Source organism: Myotis nattereri (genome assembly GCF_964212035.1).
Source record: "Myotis nattereri genome assembly, chromosome: 1".
Taxonomy (NCBI): Eukaryota; Metazoa; Chordata; class Mammalia; order Chiroptera; family Vespertilionidae; genus Myotis; species Myotis nattereri.
Window position 1 is genome coordinate 68132496 of NC_138075.1, and position 20370 is coordinate 68152865.

Below are 20370 nucleotides of genomic sequence, written 5' to 3' on the forward strand. Positions count from 1 at the left end.
ATTTGTAACAATGAAATTGGGGGTCACCACAACATGAGGAACTGTATTAAAGGGTCGCGGCATTAGGAAGGTTGAGAACCACTGATCTAAAGGAATGGTTGGCTACTGTCTTGTTACGAACCTATCATAACAGTTCCAAATCTAGGATATATAAATTTCCATGGTAAAACAGCTCCTGTCTACAAAACCAAGCCATTTATTATCTTAGTTGGCAAAAGTAGATGAGATGTTAGAAGCACAAATTTAACAAATACTATTTTATTATTTACAAAATACACAGTGATCAGAAGGGCACACATCACAAATTATGAAAGGAAAAAGTTAGAGACAAATGCAATGAATGACAACAAGGTACCCATCCACATGGAGTCCATTTAGAACAAAACAGTTCTTTGTTAAAGTTTGACAAGAAGAGTAGGTACATTGCTGTGTAAAAAAACCGCCAGTTACCTAGAAGTACACCACTACCAAAAAGTAGGAAGTGTTGGTAGTGTATCTAAATGCGTCCTAGAGTGCATTATAGTACAGACAGGTCTAGTGTTCACAGCAGAACCAGTGGTTTTAGGCAGGAACCTGTGAGAGACTTGACTGCCTATCTTGCTGGAAGAGCAAAGCCCCAGGACCAATTAACTTCCCTACCTTCCATAAAGCTTTGTTCAGGTGACTGTAGAATGTGGTGTCAAACACCCCATTCATTTCTGCTGCAAGTTCCCTCAGAACAGACACTGTGGACTCATCACTGGCATTCAGAATCCGCACAAAGAATTTATTCCACAATTCACCATCTTTTAGCCTAAAAATATACAAAAACCATTTCTGTCAATATGAGGCATGTAAAAGTTAAAATTGTTTCTGTGTTTAACTCAGTGGTACATTTATGTACCATATGATTTAAGGTAATGCCTAGAACTCTAGAGTTAGAGATCATTCAAATAGTACTTTGGAAGTCCAAGGTCAAACTTAAAAAGACTATCATAGTGGGAAAAGCCATAATACAATGCACTTAAAAAGTCTCTCATCTAAATCTATAAATTTCCTCTGTGTACTAAGATGTGGCACTTCTCTTCTACAAATAGAAGAAAAATGGATTTTGTCTCCTCTACTCTAACTTTCCTAAAGTCTGGTCATTAGAAAGACTATAGAACCTCTCCCCCTGCCTAGTGGTTTATTATCTTCACAATCCTGAGAACCCTAAGCTTGACTGAAGTAACTGCTGCTTAGTCTATGATGTTTGTACTTTTCCCCCCCAAATCAGAGAAGCTGCCATTATTGTATAAGGCAGAGCTATTAGGAAATTCCAACCGACCCCACCCGTTTCTGTTTGTGTTAGACCCACCTAGGATCATAAACAATTGGAGGTACCTGAATCTATCCTCTGTATCTTGCGTTATATTTCAAACCTATTTTTAAAGTACATGTTGGAGGCAAATAAGATTGATCAAATTCTAAGTTAAATAAAGAAAACAATGCAATTCGATTGTTGGGAATGGGGAATGGAGGAGAAGGGTGTTAAGTCTTCAACACTGATTTTTTTAAAACCAAAGAATGTATCAATGATACCTTGGTAAACTTATTCTGTGAAGTTATTAGCTCTGATAAACTAAAGTGAAACATGGGATATTTAAAAAGTTTCATGATCAGGCTTGAGGGAGTACTAAAGTTCTGAGACCAAGCAGCTCTTATTAAAAGAGTGTTTACTTCTTCACCAAGGAGATTCAGTTCTCTGCTTTGGTTCCACCCATTCACTAAATAAATAATAGCCTAAAATTAGTATATAATTTAGAAATTTAACTATCTTCAAGAGATGGTTATTAACTTTTGATAACACAAGCTATTAAAAAGGAGTACAACACTAACACCAACTGGTTAGAAAATTATTCTCATGAAATGTTTCTACTAACATTTCTAACTAAGAGGCTCAATACTACAACTGCAGTCTGCGTGATACATCTGGGTCCAGAATGATGTCCTGAAGTCTGAGTAGTTTCTTTTTTTTTCCCTCGTTTTTTTTTTTTGTTTCTTGTTTTTAATGACCAATTTCTTTGTCCTGCACTAGGTGCTCCACTGATACTTAATAAATAAAACTGTTGAAATGAATGAAATCATGGCATGGGGACTAAGAAGACTAAGGCTGCCAAAGCAGAGAGCACCCAATAGAAAAAGAAAATTGTTTGAGCAGGCAAAGGCCCTGAAATCACCAATACTTACTCAGAAATATTTTGGCTAAGTTTCCAGAGGGACCCATCCCAGAAGACCTGTAGGTGTTCCTTGAACAATAGTAAATGTGCTAAATCTGCTATACCAAACAGATCTACCTGAAATCACAAAAAGCACCATCAGCTAAAACAATTCTCTGCTTCTATCATGGCAATTTATTTAATTATTTATTTTTAGAGAGAGGAAGAGAGGAAGGAAGGCAGGGAGAGGGAGGGAGGGAGGGAAGGAGGGAGAGGGAGAGAGGGAGAGAGAGAGAGAGAGAGAGAGAGAGAGAGAGAGAGAGAGAGATCGATCATTCGGTTGTCTCCCACACTCACCCCGATAGGGGATCAAACTTGCAACCTAAGTATATGCCCTGACTGGGAATCGAACCCGCCACCTTTTGGTGTACGGGACAATACTCCAGCCAACTGAGCCACACCGGCCAGGATTCATGGAAATTTATTTATATAGGAAGTTGAAAGATACTAGAATGATTAAATTTATTTTATGACATATATTTTGGTAGACTGTTCCGTACCCTTACAGTAAAGGGAGAAGCTCCCCCAAAGGAGTGATCAATGGAGCCAACTCTAGGAACTATCTTTAAGAACAAAAGGCAACAAAAATATCTGGACTGACAAATTCAAATGTGTAGATCTACTGAATTTGCATGGACTCCAGCTGTGATCTAAATGTGGTCCATATGACTAATTCAGGTTCATGCTACATATTCAATCAGCAAATGCTGTATGTCCAAAACTGAGTCAGAAAGCGTTGTGCATATAATGTATAAAACACTTTACATTTGTCCTAATGTTCCCTTTATATTTTTTAATTTAATCCTCACAACAATTCTTATGTATTAAGAATTGATACAGAGCAGATTATCCTTATTTTACAGAGATCACAGAAAATGATTTACTACATAGATAAGTGCTAGAAATAGCCCTGACACTTAGGTTACTTAGTCATGGGTTTGCACGTGCCTGTGTATATTCTTTAATGTTGTGACCAAAAAAATGGTATATTTTGCTTGATTTGATGATATTTGAAAATTAGGTCATCTATTCCAGGAGAGACAATATCAGTAAACACTAGCTTTCACAGCTTATCTAGAAAAGAAAGAGATAAAGAACCCTCTCCACATTTGCTCAGGCTTGTTTTACACTTACCTGGTAGGGAGAAGAACAGTTAGCCAGGATCTTTTGTCCTTCCAGGATCTGTACAGTTCGAAAACCGCTGATGGTAAAAACATCTAGCTGTGCTCTAAGGTCCACACTGTAGGAAAAGTCCACTATGTTCAAAGCTTGATTGTTCTTATCACAATCATAGGGATCGTAGATTCTAAGCCCAGGTTTAAGAGAAAGATAATAAAAAATAGGCCATGAATGAAGCTGCATAGCTGGTCTTAAACAAAAAAATAAAAGAAAGAAAGAAAAAGATAAAAAAAGAGGTACTGCAGGTGTGTCTTAGCTATGCCAACAGCTCCCCCCAGTGGTTAGTTTTGAAAATACACCTGTAAGAGCAGTGGCAGTGTCCATCCACCCAAGAGGGCAAGTGGGGAATGTCAAGATTCTAGTTTAGTGACACAAGTATTAGTGCATATCTAAACCATAGTGCATGGTCACCACAGAACACTTATCAAGTTTCCATAAGTACGGAAAGTAGAGTGCAGGCCTCTGCCTTACACTGCACATATTAACACATAGAACAGCAATGATTTATACACTGATGAGAATTAGGATGGAGAAAATTAAGCTTTTATAGGTGACATTACCTTTCTGTTTATTACTATAGATTAGACTTTCCAAGTTTCCATTTTAATTCAGATTCCTTTCTCCCAGATTTTAACGGAAAATATAGGACTTCTTTTTTTTTTTGTAAAGTGCTACCTATATTGTAACTTATCCTGTTTTCTATTAAACTAACACCAAATTCAACCTTACTCTTATTTCAACCCTTATTTCCTAAAACAAAAAACAAACGAAAAAACAATTTTGTAACATTAATTCACCATCAATTAATTATATTTCCTTGGGTTTACCTATTCCATGCAATAAAGCTACTATTCAAAGAGATGTAGGAACTATTTATGTGAGAGAAAAGAATGGATTATTTTTGTGTTTCTTTGTCTCTCTGCTTTTCTCAGTTCCCTCAAATCCTGATTGACATTGGTGGCAGGTCCTCTATTCCTAAATACAGGTTTGATTAAACCACTCATGTATTTCTACAGCACAGAACGATCTATTTTACCTATATGCTCCCATTTTATATGATGCAACCGTTTTGGCCATCACAAAATTGTAATTTCTAGATATTTTAAAACTTGGGAGAGATAGGAAAAATGTTTCTTAGGTTAATAAAAAGAAGCAGGAAGATCTCCTCACTCTCTAATTGGCCACTATTACCTTGGACAAGGCACTTCACTATTTTGGGTCTCATTTCATCACAAAAATATATATAAGCACTGCATTAAATGATTTCAAAAGGTTCTTTAAATCCTTTTGAATGTATATGAAATTTCCTACCTAATTTGACAAGTCATGACAAAAAGAAGGGGTATCTAAATACATAGTGCACAAATGCCCAATCCTTAAAGGGCTTAGAATATTCCTTCGCTTAAAATTTTGGTAGACCTGAGAATTCTAGCATTATCCTCTAAACTTCCAGTGTTGTGAAAATAAAAACTATACCTGGGATTTTCCCATTGGGAACACATGGGGGAGGGGGAGTCTGGTGGTCACATGGCTGGGGGAATATAAGTTGTATTTAATTGGATGGGGTGGGGGCAGTTATGGGAGAATAGTGATATAAAACATCTTAAAATGTTTGGAAGATACTGGCATAAAGAATTACCTTATCCAAAATACTTTTGGTGCCCTGGATGAGAAATCCTGCTGTATTATGCCTGGAGAAGACTTTAGGATTCTGCTATTTCAGGAAAGAAGGTAGGATGCTCCAGTTCTTTTGGTTATAATTGCAAAAATACACTGGGGGTTCCTTTAATTTCCATACCAACTATAATTTAGAGTTGAATTGAGTCTTCTCTTACAGATTAAGTAATCAGGAGAAATGTAAAGAATGACTGCTGCTTTTCGTGTAAATCAGTGGCCTCAGAGAAAGCTAACTGCTTACCCAAGGTTAGGGTAGACACAGGGTTGGGGCAGACAGAACATCTTTAAACCAAACTGCTTTATTCAAATACCATGAGACCGGTAAACACTACAAAGGTATGCTGGTCCTCTAGTCCTTCTCATAAAACAAAAACTGTGGACTATGCCTTCCTTGTTCATGCCTTAAGGTGTTCTTTCTTTATTTTTTAATTAAATATAATGGAGTGACAATGGTTTGCAAAACCATATAGGTTTCAAGTGTACAACTCAATAAAACATCATCTGCACACTGCATCATGCTCCCATTGCCCCAAGCCAAGTCTCTTTTCATCCTCATTCTCCCTTTGCCTACCTCCACCTACCCCTGCTCCCCTTTCCCTCTATCACCACACTGTTGTGTCTATGTTATATATATGTGGGTTTTTTTCTTTTCTTAATCCCCTCACCTTTTTCACTCAGCCTCCCAATCCCCCTCCCCTTTGACAGCTGTCAGTCTGTACTCTGTGAGTCTATTTCTATTTTTTGTTTATTTTGTTCATTAGATTCCACATGTAAGTGAGATCACATTCTATCTGCCTTTCTTTGGTTGGCTTATTTCACTTAGCACAATGCTCTCCAGGTCCATTCATGCTTCACAAGAGGTAAGATTTCCTTCATTTTTATAGCCAAGTAGTATTCTACTGTACATGCCTTAATGTGTTCTATATTTTCTCAGTTCTTAGTATTTGGGCTTTATTTCTTATTTCCTGCTCTCCACTTACCCCTTGAACCTGATGGCTAATAAGCTGGGTTTAATTTGAACACTAAGCTCCTTTTTCTTGGCATAGTTTGCATCTGTATTCTGGTTTTTACCTATTCCTCTTGGCAATTACCTTAATTTGGCCTGACTTAAGCTTTGGTTTTGCTAGCATCCTCACTAGATTTGTACTGGCCCCACTCAAAGAAAGACTGGACAATCTACTTTACATTCCCCAAAATGTTCATATTTTATTTTCTTTTTGGCAGAAATCATCATAATACTCAGAGTGGTTACTTATATTTTTCTGAATTAATGCATTTCCAAAATGTTATTTTTTTCCTTTGAATTCTTTTAAACTATTGACTGTTTAAATGGTTATTGACTTTTAGGTAGCAAATATTTTCTTAAAATACTGTGTTTGTCACTGTGGTATTTATTGAAAGGCAAAAGAAAATGGCAACCATCTATGTTTGAGAGAAGCATAAAAGAATGAAAAGGACCAACCTGTTTCTAAAAAGCAGAGTACTTGGACCCAAGTCACCATGGACTATTTCTGCTTTGTGTAGTTTCTCCACTATTGTCAAAAGGTTATAAACAATCAACACTGTTATTTCATGGGTAATCAATTCGCTGTGTTGAAAAAGATCCTGGAGATAGAAGGACAACAAAATTCACTGTCTCTTAAGTTAGGGAGACTGCACTTACACTCAATGCCTTGCTGACTGCTGCTTTGTCCCCTTCCTTGTTGTTCTCTACTAGAATTGGGGGCTCTTTTGTAGGTTGGGCCTCTGTCCCAGTTTTAACACTACTCTCCTGTAAGATTGTTTGTGAGGATTTAATGAAATAATGGACTAAGAGCATTAAGGACAAACCTGGCCCATAAACGGTGTTCTATACATGGTAGTTTTAAAATACCCTTATTCCAACCATTTAGGGAAATCATGCTACCGTCAAAATATGCAGCAAAACCGTCTTAAGAACATTACAGAGAATAAAATGTTACATTGTGGTTGGGTTCTAAACATAATCCAGTGGGGGTCATAGTAAAAAGCTCTGTAACTCTTCTAGGATCTGTAAGCAAAGATCCACACTTTTGTGAGCATTTACTGTAGGAGCTAGACCAGGTTCACACAGTAAATAGTGGCAAAAGCGTCTCTTGTGCTTCTGCAGGAGGAGAAGAGAAGAAACCATGTGAAACAGCCCAGAGTGCTCTGTTCTTAACAGGGCCCGCCTCATGGGAAACCAGTTACCCAGAGCCTACCAGACCCGGGAAGGGAACTCCCACCCACTCTAGCTAGCCTGTTCCACACCAGGAGGTGGGGTAGGGGAGGACAGAACACAGAGACATAGGCTCCTAAAAATATAAATTACAGGACTATACAATGCCCCCCCTTGCTCCCCTCACACCTAATCACCACATTACTAAAGGTCTTTTTATAGCAGTTCCTTTTACCTAGTACATCGCAGTGGCTATCAAGAAAAAATTACAAGGAATACTAAAAGGCAAAACCAAAATTTGGAGAGACAGACCAAGTGTCAAAACCAGAGATGACAGGAAAATTGGAATTAACCAACCAGGAATTTAAAACAAGAGGGACCATGAGCTGATGATGATCATAGATGACAGGGTCATTACACAGGGTCATTATCTACTTCTGTATATGTCTGAACATTGATATAAGTTAAAAGAGGTTCTCGGTCAAAATAACTTGGGAAAAGAAAATGATCAATGCTTTTCATTTATAATGAGTTGGTATACTTCTAGATGATTAACAAGAATTTTGTACTAAATTCTTTTGCTAAATGGAACACAAATCTCTCTAAGTGAGGACTTGAAATTGTTTTTATATTATTGCAAACCTGAAGGGTGAAGCAGTTTGTACACTGGTGCCAAGCGATACAGCCGTCTTGGTACTGATAATAGCTGCACAAATAATCACACTCCTCATCTGAACGTTCCTTTAACTTGAGGTTGATATAAAAGTCCCATGGGACAGTTTGAGAAGACACCTGGTAAGAAATGATATTTTAAAAATAAGAGCAATTAGAATCTATGATTATCGTCGGCAGATTAAAAACATTCCCTCTAGCCCTTCTAATACCCCAACAAAAAATAATAGTAGAGGGATATTTTGAAAGGCATAAATCTATAACAAAAGAGCTGAGAGCAATCAAATCTATGCCATGAGACCATCTGCCTCTCCTTTCTTCTTTCTAAAAATCAATAAAAACATATTTATAAAAAATTTCTAAGGATAAAGTGTTTTTGTTTTTAAAAAAAATATATTTTATTGATTTTTTACAGAGAGGAAGGGAGAGGGATAGAGAGTTAGAAACATTGATGAGAGAGAAACATCGATCAGCTGCCTCCTGCACACTCCCCACTGGGTGCCCGCAAACCAAGGTACATGCCCTTGACCGGAATCGAACCTGGGACCCTTGAGTCTGCAGGCCAACGCTCTATCCACTGAGCCAAACCGGTCAGGGCAGGATAAAGTGTTTTAAACCAAGAAATCTAATATCCAAACTACCAATCAAGTAAAGATATGGAATAAAATTTTCAGAATACAAGATTTCAAAAAACTTACATCCCACACATCCCTTCTCAGGAAGCTACTAAAGCATGAGGGCTTAAACAAGAAAGAAGAAAAAATGGAATCCAACTAAGTGGGCATCCAATCTAAGAATGAGGTAATGTGAATCCCTGGGATGGTGGTGAATGAAAATTTCAAAATAATATTGTGTGTGTGAAGTCTAAAATGTAACTTGTCAATACTGGAGCAGGGCAAAAAATTTCAGATTTTCTCAAAAAGATAAAATTACAGAATTCTGAGCATGTTTGGACATATTAAGAGAGTTACACAATAGCTTATTTTTGATATCTGATCCTGGAATATAATGGTGAGTGATTTCTTGAAGCATCAGTGATTTTCCTATAAGAAGCTTATAGACGCCGAGACCGGTTTGGCTCAGTGGATAGAGCGTCGGCCTGCGGACTGAGGGGTCCCAGGTTCGATTCCGGTCAAGGGCATGCACCTGGGTTGCGGGCACATCCCCAGTGGAGGGTGTGCAGGAGGCAGCTAATCGATGTTTCTCTCTCATCGATGTTTCTAACTCTCTATCTCTCTCCCTTCCTCTCTGTAAAAAATAAATAAAATATATTAAAAAAAAAAAAAAAAGAAGAAGCTTATAGACTATTCAAAGAATTTGATGGTATCATGGGGATACAGTTATTGTTTCAACTCACTTTATTTACACTCACTTTATTTACAAGGTAACTGTAATGACAAGGAATCAGTCCTACCTTTATTATGGTCAACTCTGCAGAGTTTCTTGGTGTCACCCAGAATAATTTGTAATCTTCACATATTAGGTATTCTTGTTTAATGCAATAATCCTCATTACCTGTTGAGAAGGTTTTGATTTCAATTAAAAACCACTGGAATATATATAGGGCCCCTAGCTTTTACTTCCTGGTTTAAGGGCTAATAGCACCTTATAATTAGCCATTTAGTAGCAGCTAGAATACTTCAAAATCATTTGTTAGCCAGGCTGGTGTGGCTCAGTGGTTGAGCATTGAGCCAGGAACTAGGAGGTCACAGTTCGATTCTCAGTCAGGGTACATGCTAAGTTTGCAGGCTCGATCCCCAATAGGGGGCATGCAGGAGGTAGCTGAAAGATGATTATATCTCATCACTGATGTTTCTATCTCTCCCTCTCCCTTCCTCTCTCTGAAATAAAAACATATTTTTAAAAAATCATTTATTAAATACTGAAAGGAAGACAGAACTCCTATTGTTAGTAGGACAAGAACTTATCAATAATTCTGTTTCTTGTAATCTAGAAATATTTATTACTCAAAAGCATAAAGCTCAAGTACAAAAATAATCACTTACACTGTCATACACAAAAGGACATGCACTCAACGGTACTTACCCAGTTCAATTTCCTTCTCTATTTCCAACTTAGGCATTGGTCTATCTTCTACAAAAAACTCTGCAGAAGCACTCAGCTCTGGTTGGGATTTCAGTAGTAGTCTGCGATACTGTGCACACCAGGGTGACTGAATGGGGTTTTCTGGGGGAGGAGAAGTTGTAAAAAAAACACACCCAAAAAACCTACAATGAGTATTATAACAGAGGGGAAAAACAAGATTGCATGATCAATACTGCTAACCTAAAAAAACTCATCTATCTCAAGTCTTTATGATATTACTAGAGGCCCAGTGCACGAAATTCATGCAGGGGTGGGGGGCACACGGGAGAGGTCCCTCAGCCTGGCCTGTGCCCTCTCACAGTCTGGGAGCCCTCAGGGGATGTCCGACTAATGCAGGGGTGGGCAAACTTTTTGACTCGAGGGCCACAATGGGTTCTTAAACTGGACCGGAGGGCCGGAACAAAAGCATGGATGGAGTGTTTGTGTGAACTAATATAAATTCAAAGTAAACATCATTACATAAAAGGGTACAGTCTTTTTTTTTTTTAGTTTTATTCATTTCAAACGGGCCAGATCAAGCCCGTGGGCCATAGTTTGCCCACGGCTGGACTAATGGCTTAGGCCTGCTCAGACATCCTTAGTGCTGCCATGGAGGTGGGAGAGGCTCTCGCCACCACCACTGTGCTTGCCAGCCGTAAGCCCAGCTCAGGGTTTCTGGCTGAACGGTGCTCCCCCGGTGGGAGTGCACTGACCACCAGGGGGCAGCTCTTGCACTGAGCATCTGCCCTCTGGTGGTCAGTGCGCGTCATAGTGAATGGTCGTTCCACTCTTCTGTCAATTTGCATATTAGCCTTTTATTATATAAGAGGATGTTCTGTTAGTACTAATATATTCTAGAAATTTCACAATTTATGGAAACTTTTCTAGAAAAGAAAAACAGTTCAGTTTGCTGAGATAAATATGTGTGCACTACACATGGATGTAGATGTTTGCTTACAAGTCAGTGGTATATGTGTACTTACCTATAGCCTCATTAGTAAGCTCCAGTTTCTCAGGAATATGAAGACATTTGATGGAGGAGGTGCTTATAACCGAGGCAGAAGATCCAGACAAGCCAGAGGAATGTGTGGCCTCACCGCTGTCTTCAATAATTGGGCTGAAAGAATTACAAATCAGTCAGTCCTCATAGGGAAAATACATGTCAATTTTATCTGTTATATAACATTTTGATATTTAATAGTCTCATTTTCAAAGGCCATTATTTTCCTGAAACAAAAGTAGATTCATAATCAGAATCTAGGTAGCTTTATCTACCCTGGTTAACAGGCAATACCTAGCATTACATTTCTAAATTATGCTTTATTTACCTAATCTATAGTAAATGCCTATTCTATATCTATCCTAAACGATTGAGAAAACTGAAACAGACACTAACTTTCTTCCTGTTGATCGCTTCTCTGGATTTTTTACTCTGCAAAAAGAAAGGGTCAAAAAAGAAAAAGGGACACCAACATCACTCAAGGTGAAAACATGCTAACAAATCTGATAAAAAGTTTGTTGGAGAAAAAGTCTGAAAATGCAGTTTAAAAACAAAAATTGGCAAACTTTAGACTATTCCTGAAGCTGAAATAAGTTTGCTAAAATTAGCCAACTTTTAAATACGGATAGATCATAAGGCTTAGTCTCTGGCTCTCTATGCCATTCCCTCATAATTATTCTTTGTTCATTTCCACCTCTCTATCAAAATATACTTTTAAAAATACATCTCTAGTTGCCTAACTGAAGTTAGTATCAAGTTATTCTACTATTATTTTAAACTTAATGTTAAAGGAAAAATAAATGCTTCTTCTCTTCCAATCAGGTATAAACCATGTTCCTCCTGGGCCTCTTAGTCTCCTAACCATAAAAACGTACTTTTCTGACCCTCATGTTTAAAGCAATTACTAGGTTCCTTTGACACTTTATCTGGGGGAGTCCTATTGTCATGCAAAGCACTCAGCACAGTAACTGACAGGTAGTAAGAGATGATAATTAATTGCTACAACTGATTAGCACACACAATAAGAGTGCACTTAAACAACCTAGTTTGTGCAACCTGTAATCATCAATCACCTCAGCTTCTTGATGCTGAGAGGTGAACTGTAGATAGTGGCACAAGTAGTCTGTTGGTCCTCAGAGGTCTTCACATCTAGATCCTCTTCCTGCAACAGTCTCTCAGGATCAGAAGGGATATCCTTCAAGGATATTATCTCATGAAAAGGAGTGGATACAAAACGAGCTGCTCTAGCAAAGTCACAGGAGTCTTCTGGGTTAGGACAAATAGTTACGTTCCTGAAACCTGTGATAATAGCATCCTCACTCAAAGGCTCAATTCCTGTAAATTCATCCTGAAATAAAAATCAAGTAAAGTTCAGCTGAAATATTTCAATAAGCATATGGATGCCCTATCTTTTTTACTTAGAGAGACATACTGTTGCTATGTGATTTTCAACACAGGGTACAAAGTAGTGTATCAGAATCTCTAAGAAAAGACAATTTAAAAAGCACATCATAACATTTGAAGAAAAAAGTTTTGTATCATGAAAACAGCAAACTACATTTCATCAAAAATACACTATAGCCGAGACCGGTTTGGCTCAGTGGATAGAGCGTCGGCCTGCGGACTGAAGGGTCCCGGGTTCGATTCTGGTCGGGGGCATGTACCTGGGTTGCGGGCATATCCCCAGTGGGGGATGTGCAGAAGGCAGCTGGTCGATGTTTCTCTCTCATCGATGTTTCTAACTCTCTATCTCTCTCCCTTCCTCTCTGTAAAAAATCAATAAAATATATTTAAAAAAAACCAAAATTATTTAAAAAATACACTATAAGGAATCTCCATACAACACATAAAGGAAAACTACTGGGCAATGGTTTTTTTCCCAACCAATTTCACCTAAGAACTAAAGGGCTAAAACTATTTTTTTTTTGGCCTAGAGAATGTTCTGATAATTTGCTATACTACTAGTTTTTAAGTAGTCTTCCATGCCAAATAGTTAATTTTTATTAAAAGTAATTCACAACCATGGTAGAAAAATATGGAAAATAAAATATAAAGTATAAAGAGAAACATTTAAAATATACCTCTGTCTTTAAAAGTAATACATATATATGGTTTTAAAAAGTCAACTAATTTGCCCTGGCCAGTGTGGCTCAGTTGGTTGAGTGTTGTCTGGGGCACCAAAAGGTTGCTGGTTCGATTCCCAGTCAGGGCACATGCCCAGGTTGCGGGTTCAGTCCCCAATTGGGGTGCATATGGGAAGCAACTGATTGATGTTTCTCTCTCACATCCATGTTTCTCTCTCATTCTTTCTCTCACTTCCTCTCTAAAAATATATAAAACATGCCCTAGCTGGCTTTGCTCAGTGGATAGACCATTGGCCTGCGGACTGGAGGGTCCTGGGTTCAATTCCAGTCAAGGGCACATGCTTGAGTTGCAGGCTTGATCCCCAGTAAGGGGACGTGCAGGAGGCAGCCAATCAATGATTCTCTCTCATCACTGATGTTTCTATCTCTCTCTCCCTCTCCCTTCCTCTATGAAATCAATAAAAATAAATTAAAAAAAAAAGATAAGGAAATCTCACCTTTAAAAAAATAAAAATATATAAAACATATTAAAAAATAAAGTCAAATAGTTCAAAAGGATTTAAAAGGATATATAGTGAAAAATTCTCTCTCCTGCACTTGAACCCTATCTTCCCCATCACTTCAATTATCACTCCCCAGAAACAATCATTGTTGTCATATATATTATCTGATGGGATACATGAACAAGCATATCCTATGCATTTAAAAAGTGTATTTTATTTTTATTTATTGATTTCAGAGAAATCAATTTATTATTCCATTTATTTATCATTTATGCATTCACTGGTTATTTTTTATATGTGCCCTGACCAGAGATCCACAACCTTGGCATATTGGGACGATGCCCTAATCAACTAAGCTACCTGGCCAGGGCAAAAAGAAAAAAAAAGGTATTTTAAAACAAGTGAAATATATGCTAGTACAGGTGACCCTTGAACAACATGGGGGTTAAGGGAAGAGACCCTCTCCCCCTGCACAGTAGAAAACCCTTGGATAACTTTGAGTCTCCCAAAACTTAGAAGTCATCCTTTGGTGTCATGGGGAATTGGCTTCAGGTGACCCTCTTCCCCCGCCAGATGCTAAAGTCCCTTATGTAAAACTAGAGGCCCGGTGCACAAAAATTTGTGCACTGGGGGGGGGGGGGGGTTGGGGGGGAGAAGTCCCTCAGCCCGGCCTGTGCCCTCTCACAGTCTGGGACCCCTCAGGGGATGACCACCTGCTGGCTTAGGCCCGCTCCCTGGGGTATTGGGCCTAAGATGGCAATCAGACATCCCTCTGGCAGCCCGGCAACCCTCGGGGGATGTCCACTTGCCAGCAGGGAGCAGACCTAAGTTGCAGTCGGACATCCTTAGTGCTGCTGAGGAGGCAGGAGAGGCTCCCACCATAACTGCTGTACTAGCAGCCATCAGCCTGGCTTGTGGCTGAGCAGAGCTCCCCCATGTGGGACCGCCTTGACCACCAGAGGGCAGCTTCTGCATTGAGCGCGTGCCCCCTGGTGGTCAGTGTGTGTCATAGTGACCAGTCATTCCCAGCCTTTTTGCTGTTAGGGTCAGTTTGCATATTACCCTTTTACTATATAGGATAGAGGCCTGGTGCACGGGTGGGGGCTGGCTGGTTTGCCCTGAAGGGTGTCCCGGATCAGGGTGGGGGTCCCGCTTGGGTGCTTGGCCAGCCTGGGTGAGAGGCTGATGGCTGTTTGCAGCTGGTCACACCCCATTCAGGGTGGAGATCCCCACTGGGGTGCCTGGCCAGCCTGGATGAGGAGCTGATGGCTGTTTTCAGGCTGGTCACACCCCCTTTAGGGTGGGGGTCCCCACTGGGGTGCCTGGCCAGTCTGGGTGAGGGGCTGAGGTCTGTTTTCAGGCTGGCCAGCGACTGAAGCTCCCAGCCTCTCCTTTTTTTCTTTTCTTTTTTTATTCTGGGATTTATTTACCTTCTATAATTGAAACTTTGTTGCTGTCACTGGAGCTGAGAGCTGGCTCCTGCTCGCTGCAGCTCTGAGGCCACGGCCTGCTGAAAGCAGGTATCTGGGGTTTGTTTAGCTTCTATAATTGAAACTTTGTTGCTGTCACTGGAGCTAAGAGCCAGCTCCATGGCCATGGCCGGCTGAAAGCAGGTATCTGGGGTTTGTTTAGCTTCTATAATTCAAACTTTGTTACTTTCGGAGCTCAGAGCCGGGCCACGGCAGGCGGGGAACCTTGGCTTCCCCCATCATTGGAGCAAGCAAGCCTCCTGCTCACTTCAGCTGCGTGGCTGCTAGCCGCCATCTTTGTTGGTGGTTAATTTGCCTATCTCGCTGATTAGTCAATGGGAAGCGTAGTGAAGGTACGGTCAATTACCCTCTTTGTCTTTTATTAGATATGATGGCATATAATAATGCATATATTTGGCCTCCCCCATTCATAGATTCCCAACCACAGATGAAAAATACTGTTTGGTTGGTTAATCTGTGAATGTAAAACATGGCCATATGGAGGACCAACTGTATACTGAAAAAAATTCCATGATTCCATGTCTAAGTGGACCTGGACAGTTCAAACCCATGTTAAGATTCAACCGTATATATTATGCTTAAAAAAATGTTTTTATTGATTTTTTTAGAGTGAGGAAATGAGAGCAAAAGAGAGAGAAACATTGATGTGAGAAAGAAACACCAATCAGTTGCCTCCCATATGCACCCCAACTGGGTCTGAACCCACAACCTGGTTATGTGCCCTGACCAGGAATCGAACCAGTGACCTTTGGTGCATAGGATAATGCTCAACCAACTAAGCCACAACAGCTAGGGCTGTAGATATTATTCTCATGCATTATATTTTTAGCATATTTTCTGTGCTATTAAAAATCCTTTAAAAACAATATGACCACTCTCCCCTTCCACTCTTTTTAGAAATCAGTGGGAAAGTATCCTTGGGTGATGATTTAAAAAAAAAACCCCACAGCATTGTATATCAGTGTGGTATATATCCTTCTAAAACTTTACTGGAGTGCAGAAGTATGAGCTCACCTTGCTTGTAATTACCGATTCTGAACTCATGAAATACCTAAATAATGTTGTGGAACAATTAAGGGTATACAAGTATTTAGTTAAAAACAAGACAAAACACAGTATGATCACACTGTGGGTCTATCAGAAGTCAACCAATTTTTTTAGATTATTCCCTGTTTTTTACTATTATAAAACTATTTTAAACATCCTTATATATTTAAGTCTTTAGGAATATCTTAATATCTTAGGAATAATTCCTAAAAGTAGGATTATCAGGTCAAACAAAAGGTTATGAACACTAAGGGTCTTTATACATACGGTATGCTGCCCTCAGAGAGATGGTACTACTTTACACATTTACCTGGAGTATACAAAAGTGCCTATTTCATTTAAGCCTTGTGGATGCTAGATATTAATTTTCTAGGTGATCAATTTGACATATACTTTAAATTTCTGATAACATTTATAAATAGAGGTGAGAGGTACATCTAAAAGAAACAAGAGCCCTAGCCAGTTTGGCTCAGTGGACAGAGCATTGGCCTGCGGACTTCCGTAGTATCAGGACATGATTTTGCAAGTCTCTTGTCACAACATAAACTTTGATGCTGATGAGAGAGGACAGGGTAGTGACTTTTTTCTATTAAAAACTAACAAACATGTTTCTTATAGAAGCAATCAAATATAAATAATTGCTTAAAAGGCAAAACTACCCATTTCTGCTACCAAGAGATGACTACTATTAACATTGATATAGCCCTCCTTATGTGTTTGTTCTATTTTTGTTTTGTTTTATAAAAATGAGAGTTTACCCCTGGCACGTGTGGCTCAGTTGGATGAGTGTCATCCCATGCACCAAAAGGTCATGTTGATTCCAGATGAGGGCACATGCCTAGGCTCAATCCCTAGTTGGGAGCATGCAGGAGGCAGCCGATCAATGATTCTCTCTTATCATTGATGTTTCTATCTCTCTCTCCTTCTCCCTTCCTCTCTGAAATCAATAGAAACATATTATAAATAAATAAATAAATAAAACCCCAAAACTAGATTAAGATAGACTCCTTTAATAATTCAGCCCATTTCCAAACAGCTGAACCTAGAACTACAACCTCCAAATCCAGCCTATCCATTCATTATGTTCTCTGGTGGTATTCTCAGGAACACCGTATATAATTATTACTATTCTACACTGTTACCTTTTCATAGCGGTCAGTAAACTATCGGAATTATCTGGGAGAGTATTTAAAACAAACAAAAATACATGCTTGTTGTGCTGACTGGCCACCCCAATAAATTAGTTTTAAAAAATACATGCTTGGACTTCATCCCTAGAAATTCTAATTCAGTATAGGTAGAATGGGGCCTGAGCACCTGCAGTCATAAATGGCTCCCTAGTCTCTTCTGTTGCTAGAAAATTGTCTACATCTCGATCTAGGTGAAAATTGCAAAAATATTCACACATGTAAAAACTCATCTAGCTGTACAATTAATGTGTTCAGTCTCCTGGATGTAAAATATACCTCAATAAAGAAATAAATGGGGAAAAACATGTTTAGAAAGTTTCCCCAAGTGATTCATTCCCTAGGATATGGAGAATACACTGCTTTAACTCATTCTAGTTACTCTGTTTTCTGTCAAATTTTCAGATTAAACATATTCCATTTTCTTCCACCTCAACACAAGTTTCCAGATGCTGGTTTGAAGACAGGGATGAAATTTCTTCCTTAAAACTTCAATGAAATGTCAATGATAAAAGTTACTTACTTTGACTTGGATTTTTATAAACTCGTCAAGTCACTAATGCATAGTGGTTAAAACAGAACATTACTAAAGTCAAATGGTTGGTCACATAACTCTTCTGTTGCCACAAAAAGTATTTTACATAAAAAGAACAAAGATTCTTTGCTATGTTACTTTAAAAAAAAGTGCTTAAGGCTTTTAACACAATACTTTTTCCCCCCACTTTAAAAAAGTGAGATATAATTCACATACCAAAAAAATCACCCTTTTAAAGTGTACATTTCAGTGGTTTTTAGCATGTTCACAAGGTTGTACAATCATCACCACTATCTAACTCCAGAACATTTTCACCCCCACCCCCCAAAAAAAAACCCATACCCATTAGCAGTCACTCTCTAACTCCTCTAACCTCTTATCCCCATCCCCTGGAAATCCCTAATATAGTTTCTGTTTTGTTTGTTTTTTAATATATTTTATTATTGATTTCAGAGAGGAAGGGAAAGGGAGGGAGGGAGGGAGAGGGAGAGGGAGAGGGAGAGGGAGAGGGAGAGGGAGAGGGAGAGGGAGAGGGAGAGAGGGAGAGGGAGAGAGGGAGAGAGAGAGAGAGAGAGAGAGAGAGAGAGAGAGAGAGAGAGAGAGAGAGAAACATAGACGATGAGAGAGAATCACTAATGGGTGGCCTCCTGCATGCCCTACACTGGGGATCAAGCCAGCAACCATGGCCTCCTGCATGCCCTGACTGGAAATCAAACCGTGCTCTCCTGGTTCATAGGCGGATGTTCAACCACTGAGCCACGCCAGCTGGGCTAATTTCTCTTTTTATGAATTTGCCTATTCTGGACATTTCATATAAATGGAATCATAGAATATGTGGTCTTTTGTGTTTAGCTTCATTCACTTAACCTAAGTGTTTTCAAGGTTCAACCATATTATAATATATATCAGTTCCTCTTTCTTTTTTATGCCTGAATAATAATCTACAGTAGGGATATACAACATTTTATTTATCCATGCCTCAGTTGATGGACATTGGGTTTCCACTTTTTGGCTATCATGAATAATGCTATGAATAGTCATGTACAAGTTTTTTTGTGTTAATGTATGTTTTTAATTCTCTTGGATATAAGCCTAGGAGAGAATTTCTGATAATATGGTCACTCTAGGTTTAACATTTTGAGAAACTGTTGTACAAAGTGGCTATACCATTTTACATTTCTACCAGCAATGTATAAATGTTCTAATGTCTCAGTATCCTCACCAACACTTGTTATTTTCTGTCTTTTGTTATTATAACCATCCTGGTGCTTATCCTAGTATCTCACTGTGGTTTTGATTCTGACTAATAATGTTGAACATCTTTCCATGTGCTTTTTAAAACTGATTTTTAGAAAAAGAGAGGGAGGTAATAAAACTGGCCAGTGCTTTCTTCAAGTCAGTAATTTTCACTTGAATCCTAAACTTTTTTTGAGAATTGAATGAAACAATCCACTAGTCCACTTATATTAACTTAGGAATACTTCTTACACAAACATCTGGAGACACATCTTCATTTGAATTGATGCTGTCTGAGGTTTTGAGAACTGCAAGGGGTTTTCGTTGGACTAAAGCCCGTGGAGGATCTGTAGGAGGACTATAAAAAGACATATTCCATTTAACAATATTGTTCTATTGACAGAGATAACAGTAAACTCTCAGTTATAAAAATAGAAAACTTTAAAGTGTCAAAACAAAACAAAAATACTCAAACCTGATATTCTTTTTTTCTGAAAGAAGAAACTCATCAAAAATGGAGAAAGGTACACTGGGACCTACAGAAAAAAGAGACTAGATTTATACTCTTTAGAGCAGTGGTTCTCAACCTTCCTAATGCCGCGACCCTTTAATACAGTTCCTCATGTTGTGGTGACCCCCAATTTCATTGTTACAAATTGAACATAATTAAAGCATAGTGATTAACCACAAAAACAATATGTAATTATAATTATATATGTGCTTTCCGATGGTCTTAGGCGACCCCCAAAGGGGTTGCGAACCACAGGTTGAGAATTGCTGCTTTAGAGTAAACGCTCTATTCTTCAAGGCAACTAGATCAATTAACACATTGTATGCGGGAAACGTATTTATATGTTTTACGCTGACTGTAGTAGTAGAGCGTGGGACATGTATTAATACGTTTTTTATAGACTAGCGGTAGAATGCAGGTAACGTATAAATATGTAAACTAAAGTTATCGTAATTTTACTGAATGTTGCCATTTGTGCAATTAGCAAAAATGGCCCGCGCCACCTGTTAGCACGCGATAAAAACTACCCGCAAACAATGTGTTAATATTTTGTACTGTTTGAAAGCAGAAAGGCAACTTGGTTTTTTATAATGAACTAGAGTCCTGGTGCACGAAACTCATGCACAGGGGAGGGAGGAATCATCCCTTCAGGCCAGCCTGTACCCTCTCCAATCCAGGACTCCTTGGGGGATGTCGAACTGCTGGTTTAGGCCCGATTCTGGGAATCGGCAGTTGGACATCCCTCTCACAA

General features: G+C 38.8%; 1 protein-coding gene across 1 annotated transcript in view; it reads right to left on the minus strand.

Annotated features, from left to right (window-relative positions):
• Positions 1 to 245: 245 nt before the first annotated feature.
• The window catches only part of BUB1B (BUB1 mitotic checkpoint serine/threonine kinase B), a 72509-nt gene continuing 52384 nt past the window's right edge, over positions 246 to 20370 (minus strand). The window contains exons 13-23 of the mRNA XM_081105407.1: positions 19584 to 19644; positions 19361 to 19466; positions 12100 to 12374; positions 11010 to 11143; positions 9988 to 10128; positions 9356 to 9456; positions 7912 to 8061; positions 6556 to 6698; positions 3372 to 3543; positions 2209 to 2315; positions 246 to 793 (exon numbers count right to left, since the gene is read on the minus strand). Coding sequence (XP_080961533.1) covers positions 562 to 793; positions 2209 to 2315; positions 3372 to 3543; positions 6556 to 6698; positions 7912 to 8061; positions 9356 to 9456; positions 9988 to 10128; positions 11010 to 11143; positions 12100 to 12374; positions 19361 to 19466; positions 19584 to 19644 — 1622 coding nt within the window. The 3' untranslated portion in view covers positions 246 to 561. The remainder of the gene's footprint in view (positions 794 to 2208; positions 2316 to 3371; positions 3544 to 6555; positions 6699 to 7911; positions 8062 to 9355; positions 9457 to 9987; positions 10129 to 11009; positions 11144 to 12099; positions 12375 to 19360; positions 19467 to 19583; positions 19645 to 20370) is intronic.